Here is an 11,312-nt window from a genome sequence, read left to right on the forward strand (position 1 = left end):
AGTCAGTCTCCACATTTCTACATCTCAGGACACTAATACCAAAAGAAAGCATGACTTCGACATGGTGTACGCATCATCAGCTCAGGTATTGAAGTCAGAAGTTTAACACCATCAGTCCCAATGCAATCAGGTGAAACAGGCAGATATTGTTAATACCACCAAGAACATGTGTTTCCCTAACCTTTAAAGAGGGCACTGTTCCTATTTCATAGCAATAGAAAAAGTTGCCTACCTACAGGAAAAAAACAGCCTTGAGTAGCTGTAACAAACCACTACAATAGAACTGGCCTATACAGATGCATACAGATTGTCCTAATAGGCTCTGGAACCAAAACAGAAAATCAGGAGCTTATAACCACTGTCTGCTTCTTTGCATTTTCTTTTTCCCACTGCCGCTGTCTGTCCTCCTCAGCCCCCACCTCCCCTCAGTAAGTATATATATATTTAAAAAAAAAAAAAAAGCTGTATTTTGGGGAGTAAATCATTACATTCAACTGAGGCACTAATGCTCCTGAACTGCCCTCCTTCCAACTACTATAAACAAAGGATTTTCAGCCCCTTCCATTGCAATGCATTAGATAACTGAAGGAAAGAAGAACAGAAACTATCCCAGACATTTCAGACTAACCTCAGTACTCCTCTCAAGGCTCTAAGTAAAGCAACTGGAAGCAGTGCCTGCCAAATCCTCCCTGATCCAAGAGCATAAAATCTGCACAGAATAACATATATCCGCATAATAAATATTTTATCCTAAGGACAAAAATCAGCCACACGTGGTCTTCAGGAACATACTGATGTGGAAAATTCACAAGTCTGCTAGAACAGCTACTGAAAGAGTGCAGTTGAAATGGTCACAATTTGGATAGAATGCCTAACAAAACAGAATCACTCAAGCCCGGTGCTTCAGGCTATCACAGTAATACAAATGCTAACATATATATATATGTGTATATATATATATGCATACACACACACAATACAATTCAATATTACATTCTTCCACTGTCCAAAACAAGTGCAGGACTTTAAAACACAGTGTCACACTTCATGTAATTTTATAGCATGTGTAATTTCACCAGGATGGTCCCATTTTTAAGAACCTTTAATCACACCAGTATTCCTGAGATACTGGCCAATGTCAACAGAGTACAAATTAAAATAATAGGTCAAGAAAAATATATATTCTCATGCAAGTAACAATGGTTTTATTTAGAATATTCTTTACAGCTACACCATAAGATTACTAACTGTAGCAGGATGGAAGAAGTCAGTCATAGTCATTGATTGGAAAATTTATCACAGGATTAATTTACTGCTACACTACATTAGAATGACACAGGTTTATAATTGTTCCACTTACCTTGTTTGGTCAGTCCAAACAAATTTTTCCAAGTAGTCTGAAAATATTCCATGCATATTACTTAATGCTAAAAAAGCACGTTCCGCACTACATAAAATCTACCTCTATGCTTACAGGTAGAGGTTTGCCAAATTAGATTCCAGAATATCTAAACTCACTGTCTTAGTTTCAGATGTGCCAAACACTCTGAACAATAAGAAGAAAGCAGATAACCACAACCATAAAAAACACAACTGTTTCAGCTTTGGTGGAGAAGAGAAAGATAAGAAGTTAACAGGTGTTGACTATACAAAGCTACTGAATTTGTTTCAAAACTCACTGTCTAGATTCAGTAGATATTTATAGACAAATATTTCATTTAGTTATGAGTAACTTAAAATCAAGTACCAAAAGCATGTTTTAATATTCAAACCACCAATATTTCACAAAAAGCAAAAATATGACAACTTTGTATCAAAATTATATAGAATATATATAATCGTATTTGTTGTAATACTATACTTTAAAAAAATAGTAACTCATATATCCAATCTTTAACCAATTCTGTAGGTGTTCTGGATGAAACAGAAAAATATCTAGTTAACAACATACTAAGAGAACTAAGATTCTTTCTGATGCCCTTAAAAGGCACCTCTGTCAAAAAAGTACCCTTTTTTGTTTTTTAAATTAAGAATCTGGTGTTGTTCCTTGAATCAGGTGTCTAATCTTCTCAGCATCTTTTTCTATAGTTCTATTTTTAGGATCAATCTTGAGAGCTGCTTCATAATCCTGGAGACCTAATACAGATACATTAATAAGAATGTCAATCAATGACAGAAGCATCCTCTTTAGCAACTAACCAGAAATAAGTGCTCCCCGGTCACATGCAGAAATGACACTAGGTTTAACTTCTGTCAGTAAATAAATTTATATTTTATTTATATTATTTTGCAGAACATTTTAGTGGAAACACTCTACTACATAAACATTTTCAGGTTCTGAAACATGAAAACAGAGCCTCTTCATTCCCATATATACATATACACATGTGCATGAGGGGAGTGTTCAAAAGTCTTCTGCAGAAGAGAGAAAAAATGAATGACGGAAAGTGCATGAAAACAAGAAATAAAAGACGTGAACTGTGAATACAAGAGCTTGAGCAGGGGTAAAGCAAACCTTAAGTACAGGAAGTAAAATGAAGGTTTCCAAGTGCAGATGAAGCTGTAAGGGAATGACAAAGTGATTCATAGGGTGAAAAAAGTAATCAGTGGGAAAAGGTTAGTATTTCACTCCTGACATTTGGAATATTCTTCTCCTACTTTCTAACAACTTTCATTTTTTGTAACTTTTTGCCTTACAAAATTAAACTGATACTCTTAGAGAGCTCAGTAAGGACACTTAATTCAGGTATTTTCACACAAATCACATGTACTTGATGAAACATTTTGCTGACCAGTATGGGTTCCATGCATATTTTTACCGAGGTATGTTACTAAGCACCTCTCAAGCAAGTATTTTAGAAATACTTCAGGTTATTTTAGGTTACTTTGTTCTATAGTTGGAAATACTGTAAATAAAATCTCAAAACCAATAAAACATGGCTTCATGAATAGCAAAATCTGTGCAACCTAGTTTCGTATCAGTTTGCATCCTACATTCCACTGGCTCCCAGTGCAAATATCTCATCTCCAACCTCTTACTCATTCCTTACTAATTCCTTCTATGGCCACCAAGCTGCTATGGTCAATAGTTGCCCATTTTGAGAAAGACTGAACCAAGAGACCAAACAGAGGATACATAACTCCTTAAACTCCTCAAAGCAAAAACTAGTTTGTACTCCTCAAATTAGAAGTACAATCAATTTTCTCAAAACTGTTCAGATTTTTCAAGTGGAATTGCACTTAACCAGTAAATATTTTTATAGAAATTAAAAAAATAAGGAATGTTGTATAAATGTTCATAATGAAGAGACCTACTTTGTACAGGCCTCCTTTAACGACTCTCCTGAAAAAAATAAAGGTGTGAGCAGTCTCACTGAGCTAAACAGAATTCCTTATGTGTCACTCTAAATTCACATGCACGTTTACACAAAATCGAGGTCTTACCTTCAGTATATAATTCCAGCTGACAAAACGCTGTTCCACGTCTCACATATGCTTTTACTCGAGCATTCTCATTATCAGGAACAGGTGGTGTCAACAGTTCTAGTGCCTTTGCAAATGAAAACACACAAAACATTTAGAGGGAGATTTTCCCTCAGTTTGCTTTTTTCTCATTTACACACACTCCTCTCAATTACTATGATTATACAGTAACATAATAACTATTCAAATAGAAAATAACTATTCAGATTTAACTACATGGCTTGTGAATCTAGTCATTACGATTTGTATCTGTTACCCAGCAGTTTGCTAAATACAGTTTCATTCCCATGGCTAAAAACTGACAAATACTGTCTTAAACATTTATTACAGCCAAATAATGTATTCTATTTTCATACATGATATTATATACCCAGAAAAAAAAAAGGCAGCCCTAGAAAAGCTGCCTTTTTTTTGTAGTAGTAGTTCCTAGGAAAAGAAACAAGTTTCAAGCCTCACAAACTTCAAAATTAGTTAAAAAATAATAACTTAAAAAAATAATTCTAGGAAAACTGTCTCCAAACTATTCAGGTGCCATTTAAGATCACTCCTTTTTCACTGCGCAAATAATGGCTGCTAAAATATCAAGATAATGCAGCCCTTCTTTAATAATGGCTGGTTTGTTTGGGGGTTTTTTTAAGCTATCCTCCTCATCACCATCATCTTTTTTATTTTCTTCCCACAAAATGAAGAACACCACAACATAACACAAGTGATATCTCTCTATATTTTCTTTTTTTTTTTTTTTTCTGCTCGAAGTTGCCTTTTTTTTTTTCCAAGTGTATATATTGCTAAAATATTTTACTTGTAAAAAAACATGTATTGAGTCAACATAGGCCATCCTTCCCAAGTGTTTGGAAGCATGGTTTGGGGGTTTGAAACACAACCATTACAGTAACAAATCACAACCATGTATAAGACGACAGTCTGAGAACCTGTATATTTTTACCTTAGAGGAATCTTCAATAGCTTTGTGTAGATTTCTCAGCTTAAGGTGGCAGGCAGCACGATTCAGGTATAGCACGGGAAGCTTATTGTTTAGCCTTACTGCAAGGTTATAGGCATTTACAGCTGCAAGATAGTTTCCCGTTGCAAACATTTTGCTAAGTATAAAACAAAAAGTGAAACATACACTTTAAACAAGGTGATAAATCACAAAATAAATATCCATTTATTGTTACAATTAATTTTCAAAATTTGAAGCTTTAGCCACTTTTCCCTTGGAAATGGCCATTTATAGCCTTTTCTGTGAACAACATAGCTGCAGTTCAGTCAAATGTGATGCTGACAATATAGCATATAGATACACAAATAGTCATTTCTTAGAGGCAATGGAAGAATAATAAGACCAGTAAGAGGTGGACACATCAAGGCAGAGCCAGGACTAATCCTGAAAGCCACGTATCTGATTATCAGACTTTGCACATCAAACCAAAAATATGCACCGTGTTCACAATGATTTTGTCTATCATGAGCTGTAGCAATTGCATCTCATGACTTTATCAGATTCAAACCCCATAAGCTGTCAATAAATTCTCTACTGTGCAGACATTCACCACCTGTGTCTAGGATAAATAGAAAATACCAAAACTAAGTAATAGACATAGACTATGTAACTCATTTAAATATATCTTCAAATCTAACTTACTTTCCTTTGTCCTTCAACCAATCTGGATTCTTCTCCTCTTCTTCTAAATCTTCCAGCTCAGACAAATCAGCACTTATTGTTCTTCGAGCTTCAGCTTGTTTATGTAGCCACTGTAAATATACAATGCGCAAGTAGTACTTCTGAAGCAAAAGCCAAATTCAAAAAAGAATTTTGCTTTCATCTCTTAACTCACTCCTATCAAAAGAATTCTATTGGCCACATAATTTGGACAGGGAGAAATCTTTTATAATGTCAGATATGAAAAAAACTTCCAATTTTCCCCAAATATTTTATTACCATGTAAGAAACAACATTACTGCATCACTAATACATTTTTGTTGCTTGTTTGTTCTGGAGCTCCAAAATGACTCTTTGTGTTCACTCAATAGAGCACAAAAGAGCTAACAGTGAGCTTCTTTTTAAGAAGACAGAACTTGAAGAAGCTTAAATATAAGTATATATAGAGACATTTCAAATGCTGTATTTCAAGGAATTAAATTAACACTGCTGTGTTGGTTTTTTTTCCCCTCCCAGAAAAAGGAACATGCTATTTATTAATCTGCACAATCACATGCTTAGTGAAAATACTTTTTATATTTAAGTGTTTCTTTAAATCTTAATTTAAATAAGACAGTCTTCCTTGGAAGATAAGAATATTGGCACAGGTACCATCTTTGTCAACTTGCTGAACACATGGTAAATAATTCACCTTGGAAGACAGTAGAAGCATTGTACTAAATCAGAGAGCAACCCTTACCTCTTCCTCTTCTGCAACGCGAGATTCTCGCAGAGCTGTAGGGAAAACTCGTGATGTAAAGTTGATTTTAATAGTAGCAGCAGATCGAGGAGCTGGTAACTGTTCCTCCTTTAAGTTTTCTGAAAACATACTATACGAACCATGACCTGTGAAAAGAATTGGAGTAGTGGAAATGAAAATTGGAACAAAAGAAGTTTCTCTCATTTTCTTCCAAAGTCCGAAGTACACCTAATTCAGAAATTCTGAGCATTAGAGCAAAACTTCTATTAGCTTGAGAAAGGTTTAGACTTGTTCTTTTGAAAGGAAGGTTAAAAAAAAAAAAAAAAAAAAGTATGTTCTTGCTGTGTAATGCCATCTATTTACTGGCTACATTGTCACAAACGAACCTGAATTCCTCTTACACCACTATCTCTGTCACTTGCATGAGTCTCTGACAGGGCAACTGCAAGAGCTTAAACTAACCTTACTGAAACAAACAGAACAAGCAAAAATTAAATACTTAGTTCCCTGAAATGGGTCTCTGTGGGGCCAAGTTGTGGGATAGAAAGAGTGAAAGGAGATTGCATGTTTCTTTGAAAACCAGCAGTTAGGTTACTTTTGGTAACACGAATTCCACCCTCCAGAAGCCTGTATTACACTGTAAGAAAGGCTTTCTGGTTTACTTTTCTAAAGCTTAGACGAAAACCTGCCCTTGTATTTCCAAAGGCTTAAACAAGAGCTAAGAACTCACATGCTTTAGCTCAATAAATTACCTGAAAATGAAGACACCATAATAACTGCAAACTAAGAGAATTATATCAGTATGGTGGAGACAAAGATAAATGACGAATTAGAAACATCTAGGAATATAGTTATACCCACACTGTAAAGAACGATAAAATACACTTCAGTATGACAACCTTTAGTAGGTTTGAGTCTGGTTTCAGAAGTTCCTTCATTAGGAATCCTAGTTTTGTCCATCTTTTCCTTTTTCCTCTCCTTTAGCTGCTCTACTTCTTGATGTAGTTTCCCTCCTTTTTGTACCCTCTTTTGTTTCTCAGCATCTTCTTGCTGTTTTTTCCATAACTCCAACTCCTTTGTGACCTTCTGTCTCTCCTTTTCTTTCAGATCTTCAATTCTTTTTCTTTCTGCTTCTTCTAGCTGTTTGAATGATAAACCTTAGATATGTAACATCTGCTAATAATAAGATGACCAAGTAAAAGTTACCATTATTTTTCCAGTATCCATATCTTAAGCACAGTGTCATCATTGATGTGATTGTACAAGCAGAGTTATGGAAGACACTCAAGTGACTGGGAGAGTAAAAACCTCTGGTTAGTTTTTAGAAGTTGTATCTCTTAACTGTTACTACCAATACTAAGTATTGGTATTTAATATAACTATTTAATATTGAATATTGGTATTTAATATAACTATTGAGAAACAAGTTTTACTTGTAAACAGGGAAAACCCTAGCCATATTCCAAGGCACCTCTCTGGAATACACAAAACATAAAATATATGGCTTGATTTTAATACACTATTTCTTTTTTCTCCTATCAGAAATTATTACATAGGTAGAATAGGTGCAACACTGCTACTAAGTCCCTAATTGCAGTTCATTTTGGTCCAAGTTGCTTATGCAATATTAAAATTTCATTTTGTACTTTAAAAAGACCCTTTTAAACACAACTGAAATGATCAGGCTTTTTATGTACACTGAAATTTTGAAGACTGTATCTTAAAATGCACATAAACACAGAACGCTAAAGATACACAACACAAAAGGCAATGAAGAGCAAGTCTGATATAAAATGTAACAATAAATAAGATTTAAAAGAAATAACTAGTATTTTTGACAGTACTAAATGACTTAACACTTGTGCTTATGCAAAGGCCACAGAAGATTACAGTTTTGCCTCATGACTGCAGTCTCCTTCGATTGACAAAAGTCTGAGCTCCTCACCAAAAGTTTTCATTAGTATTACTAATGGAAAATGACAACTTTAAAGTATTTTTTCTGTATCATTTTCATATTTGCTAATACCTATGTTTTAAGTACAAAGAAATAACGAGGTTCATCACCACTGTAATAAACATGAGTGCTTCTCATCTTTGTAACGTATGATTAACCAAGCAGCCGCCAGATCACTTGGTAAATGGTTACATGGATGTATCTTGCAGATTCCCTTCTAGCTTACCTTCATTGTGGCCTCCAAAGCATACTTTTTGTGTTCCTGTTTTGTAACTTTTTTTGCTTCTGTTTCCTCTTTTGCCTTTTCATGGGCTTTTAGAACAGCATTCTCTCTTAGATACTGCAGTTTCTCCTTGTTATCTTAAAAACCAAATGAAAACTATTTCAATAATTTAGGCCTGAAGTTCTAATGTTCTGCTCCATGTTCATAAACCAAGAATTCCTTTTGCTGCTTTGTCTGGGAAAACGCAACCTGGTTCAAATTCCACAAAGCACTCTCTATCTCTAAAAATGAAAAACTAAGATTCACGTACATGTAAAATGTAAGTTTTACAAGAAACACTGTTTTGTTTTGTGCACACTAGATCCAGAGGATATTTTTTTTTATGTTTCCGTATACCTTCTATATTTAACAATGAACAAAAAGGTTTAACTTAGCAGATATATAGCAGCAGAAGTTCATATTGCTTATTGTGGTGTGTAAAGTCTTGGCACAGTTTGGGTTTCTTACACACAACCTACTGATCACAGTGGAGAACTTACCATTTTCTATAGTCAGGGAATCCCACATGGCCTCTTCTTTTTTATACAAAGTGAAGAAAATGATTCCATTTCCAATCTTTGCTGTGCTGTTTGTTTCATCAATAGGAGCGTATAAAATGGCTTCAAATAAAAAGGGAGGGATGCTTACCTATAAAAGTATAATTAATTTGTACTGATATTTACGATTTTTAATTAAATCTCACATATTCAAAATACTGAGTATGAGCATACAGTAAACCTCAAGAATCACATGCTATTGGCACAACTGCTTTGCTTAGTATCCAGTATGGAAGTTATATATTTTATTAGATCATGTAAGAGAGACTGAAAAAATTGGTTCTTCTGCAACAGAAGATTTTAAATTGACAATTATTCATAATATAAGCAGATGTGTATAACTCAGGCCATTTATGAGAGAAAAGGCAGCTGGTGCCTACTGAGTAGCAAAAGCATTAGTACAGAGAGGCACAATCAGTGGTAAAGCCATTCTAGCAGGATATTTAACAGTCTGCAGAAAAAAAAAAAAAGATATTATAGATTAACAATGAGATTATAAATTTGACAGCGCTGCCGTGATATATTAAGCATGTTCTTTTTAACAGCGCTATGAAGTAACACCAAGGCACGGGCCCATGGGCCACAACGCATCTCAAGCAGCAATTACTCCCCGACAGAAGGCCCGTGAGAGGAGCGAGGCCGCCCCACCTTCAGGTACTGCTCAGTGCAGAAGATGCTGGCGGGGGTGACCCGAACGCCGCGCAAGGGCAGCGAGAGGTACACGGCGGAGCGGGTCTGCCGCCAGCTGTACTCCCGCAGCCACACCGGCATGGCGGCCCTGTTGCTACGGGCGCCCCGCCGCCGTTGCTAGGGGAGACAGAGCCACCGCTGCTCGCCAAGAGCACTTCCGGGTCCCTCAGCGCTGCCCCGGAAGGCGCCGGCCGAGCCATCGGCGGCGTTGCGGTGCTCCGGCGCAGCTCCTGGCCGGGTCCCCGTTGAGGCACCGCGGTCCTGGCGGGGTCCCCGGGGCCCCACGGTTCCGTTCCCCGCTGCTGCCGAGGCACACGGCGGCCATACCAAGACCCGCACCACGCCGGTCCTGCGGTGCCGCGGGCGCCCGGGTGTATGAGCAGCCCCGCCGGGGAGCGCCCTCCGCTGCCCGCCCAGCTGCTAACGGCGGCAGCCCAGGGCAGCCGCGGCTCCCACCCCGGCTGCAAAGAGCCAGGCGCTAGGCAGGGCGTCCGTGATGGGCAAGAAGGGCGGGTACACCCGAGGGAGCAAGGGCTCTTCCCTGCGGGTCCCGAGCACGGTTCAAACCAGCAAGCACCGTTCCCGGGACTGGACGGGGCAGCAGGAAGCTGTCAGCGCACGGTGGTTGGCACTTCTGAAACGTGGCGAGATTGGCTGACAGAAACGCGACTGCACGCACCGGCCCGTGACTTACCCGGACACCGCGCACGGAAGGCGCCGTTCTGGCTTTCATCAGTCGCACCTCAGCGGAGTAGGAAGGAATGCAGCTCTTACGATGCAAATGCGCTTCCATAAAGAGACAAACTGTTATTAGGTTGAGGATTCCTGGTTGAAACTGTTAGAAGCTGAGGATTGATTTAGCAATACACTGAAACTCCCAGATGTCCTCTAAAGGACTCGACAGTTCCATGCTGTTTTCTCCCAATACTGTCTATTTTGCTGTCTTTGCCAAACACTCAGGAGATAATTTGCGTGCCGTTGCTCAACCCCCTCTCAAACAATCAGTAACACTGTATCTGCCAAAATAAAGTCTAGTACATGGAAAGCAACTGTGTCTGGGGAATACGGGTTGAAAGGCAAGCCAAACACATCCGGATAAACATTCAGGTATGGTTTAAGTTCCCCAGAAATATAAATTACTTACAACTATTTGGGGGAAAAAAACCCATCCAGAATCAAAAAGTCAAATTTTCCCCTTTTAATTCTTTCAAAATACGACCAAGAAAAGCAGAGTTCAACATTGCACACATTAGCTTTTTTATGTGTATCACTGAAGATTTAATTTTTATGTTATACTATCTATATTCCAAAGCAATGATCAAATGGTGGTGGTGAAGTCATGTGTATATATATATAAATATAAATAAAATATTTATCACAGAGGTTTAAAACTTTTTCAGAGCAAGAAATCCATCGTAATTGATACAATTTCTGGGTTGTTCTCCACCCTCACTCACCCACATCAGTATAATGTGGGTGAATGCTTGCATGGACTGGTATCTGAGAACTGCATTAAATTCCTCATTCAAAGACCATTCAAAAGTATAAGAAGGAAGAAATTTAACTGAAGGTATTTCTGGTACATGCGACTTTTTAAACCTTGCAGGTTACATCTTTTCAGACTTACGTTAGGACATGCACCGTGGAAAAAAGAGCCTTGCTGTCAGCTGCAGATGAGACTTCTGGCACTTACAGCTCTGAATCCAGACCTAAACCAGGGTGTCTCCATAAACAGACTGCTACCAGCCTAAGAAACTGTAAGAGAAAAAAAATAAAAGCTGATGGAAGAGTCTTGCTGTGAGAACAAACCTCCTCCTGTTTGTTTTAAACCTGCATTATGCTACCTTCGTTTAATATCACTTAGTTGTTTGTATTGCAAGACAAATTTCAGGCAAATGCAGCAAGGGATGAAACAAGCAAGTTCTCAACATCCCTTCAGTGACATTCAGGTTTCTTACAGACCT

The 11,312-nt window shown here is 37.7% G+C and overlaps 1 protein-coding gene across 3 annotated transcripts; it reads right to left on the minus strand.

Annotated features, from left to right (window-relative positions):
• Positions 1–1,182: 1,182 nt before the first annotated feature.
• On the minus strand, positions 1,183–10,351 carry DNAAF4 (dynein axonemal assembly factor 4). Of its 3 annotated transcripts, none has more exons than XM_065688324.1 (9): positions 10,043–10,351; positions 8,602–8,749; positions 8,066–8,199; positions 6,785–7,025; positions 5,886–6,031; positions 5,129–5,238; positions 4,430–4,583; positions 3,445–3,550; positions 1,183–2,136 (listed from the first exon to the last, which is right to left on the minus strand). In XM_065688324.1, exons 1-9 carry the CDS (start codon positions 10,139–10,141, stop codon positions 2,027–2,029), a joined length of 1,248 nt encoding a protein of 415 aa, XP_065544396.1. In that variant the 5' UTR covers positions 10,142–10,351; the 3' UTR covers positions 1,183–2,026. The 3 variants fall into 3 exon arrangements, with proteins under 3 accessions (XP_065544396.1, XP_065544395.1, XP_065544397.1); XM_065688323.1 differs by lacking the exon at positions 10,043–10,351 and adding an exon at positions 9,307–9,453; XM_065688325.1 differs by lacking the exons at positions 1,183–2,136; positions 10,043–10,351 and adding exons at positions 2,344–2,560; positions 9,307–9,453.
• Between the last annotated feature and the right edge of the window lie 961 nt (positions 10,352–11,312).

This window comes from Lathamus discolor, chromosome 8, assembly GCF_037157495.1.
Source record: "Lathamus discolor isolate bLatDis1 chromosome 8, bLatDis1.hap1, whole genome shotgun sequence".
Classification (NCBI taxonomy): domain Eukaryota; kingdom Metazoa; phylum Chordata; class Aves; order Psittaciformes; family Psittacidae; genus Lathamus; species Lathamus discolor.

Excerpts from the sequence above, each read along its gene's own strand:
- DNAAF4 (XM_065688323.1), bottom strand. The coding sequence starts at position 9,429 with ATGCCGGTGTGGCTGCGGGAGTACAGCTGGCGGCAGACCCGCTCCGCC. Across the intron at positions 6,032-6,784 it reads CAGACTCAAACCTACTAAAG|GTCATGGTTCGTATAGTATG; the intron begins GTTGTCATACTG and ends TTCTTTTCACAG. Across the intron at positions 5,239-5,885 it reads GCGTTGCAGAAGAGGAAGAG|TGGCTACATAAACAAGCTGA; the intron begins GTAAGGGTTGCT and ends GTATATTTACAG.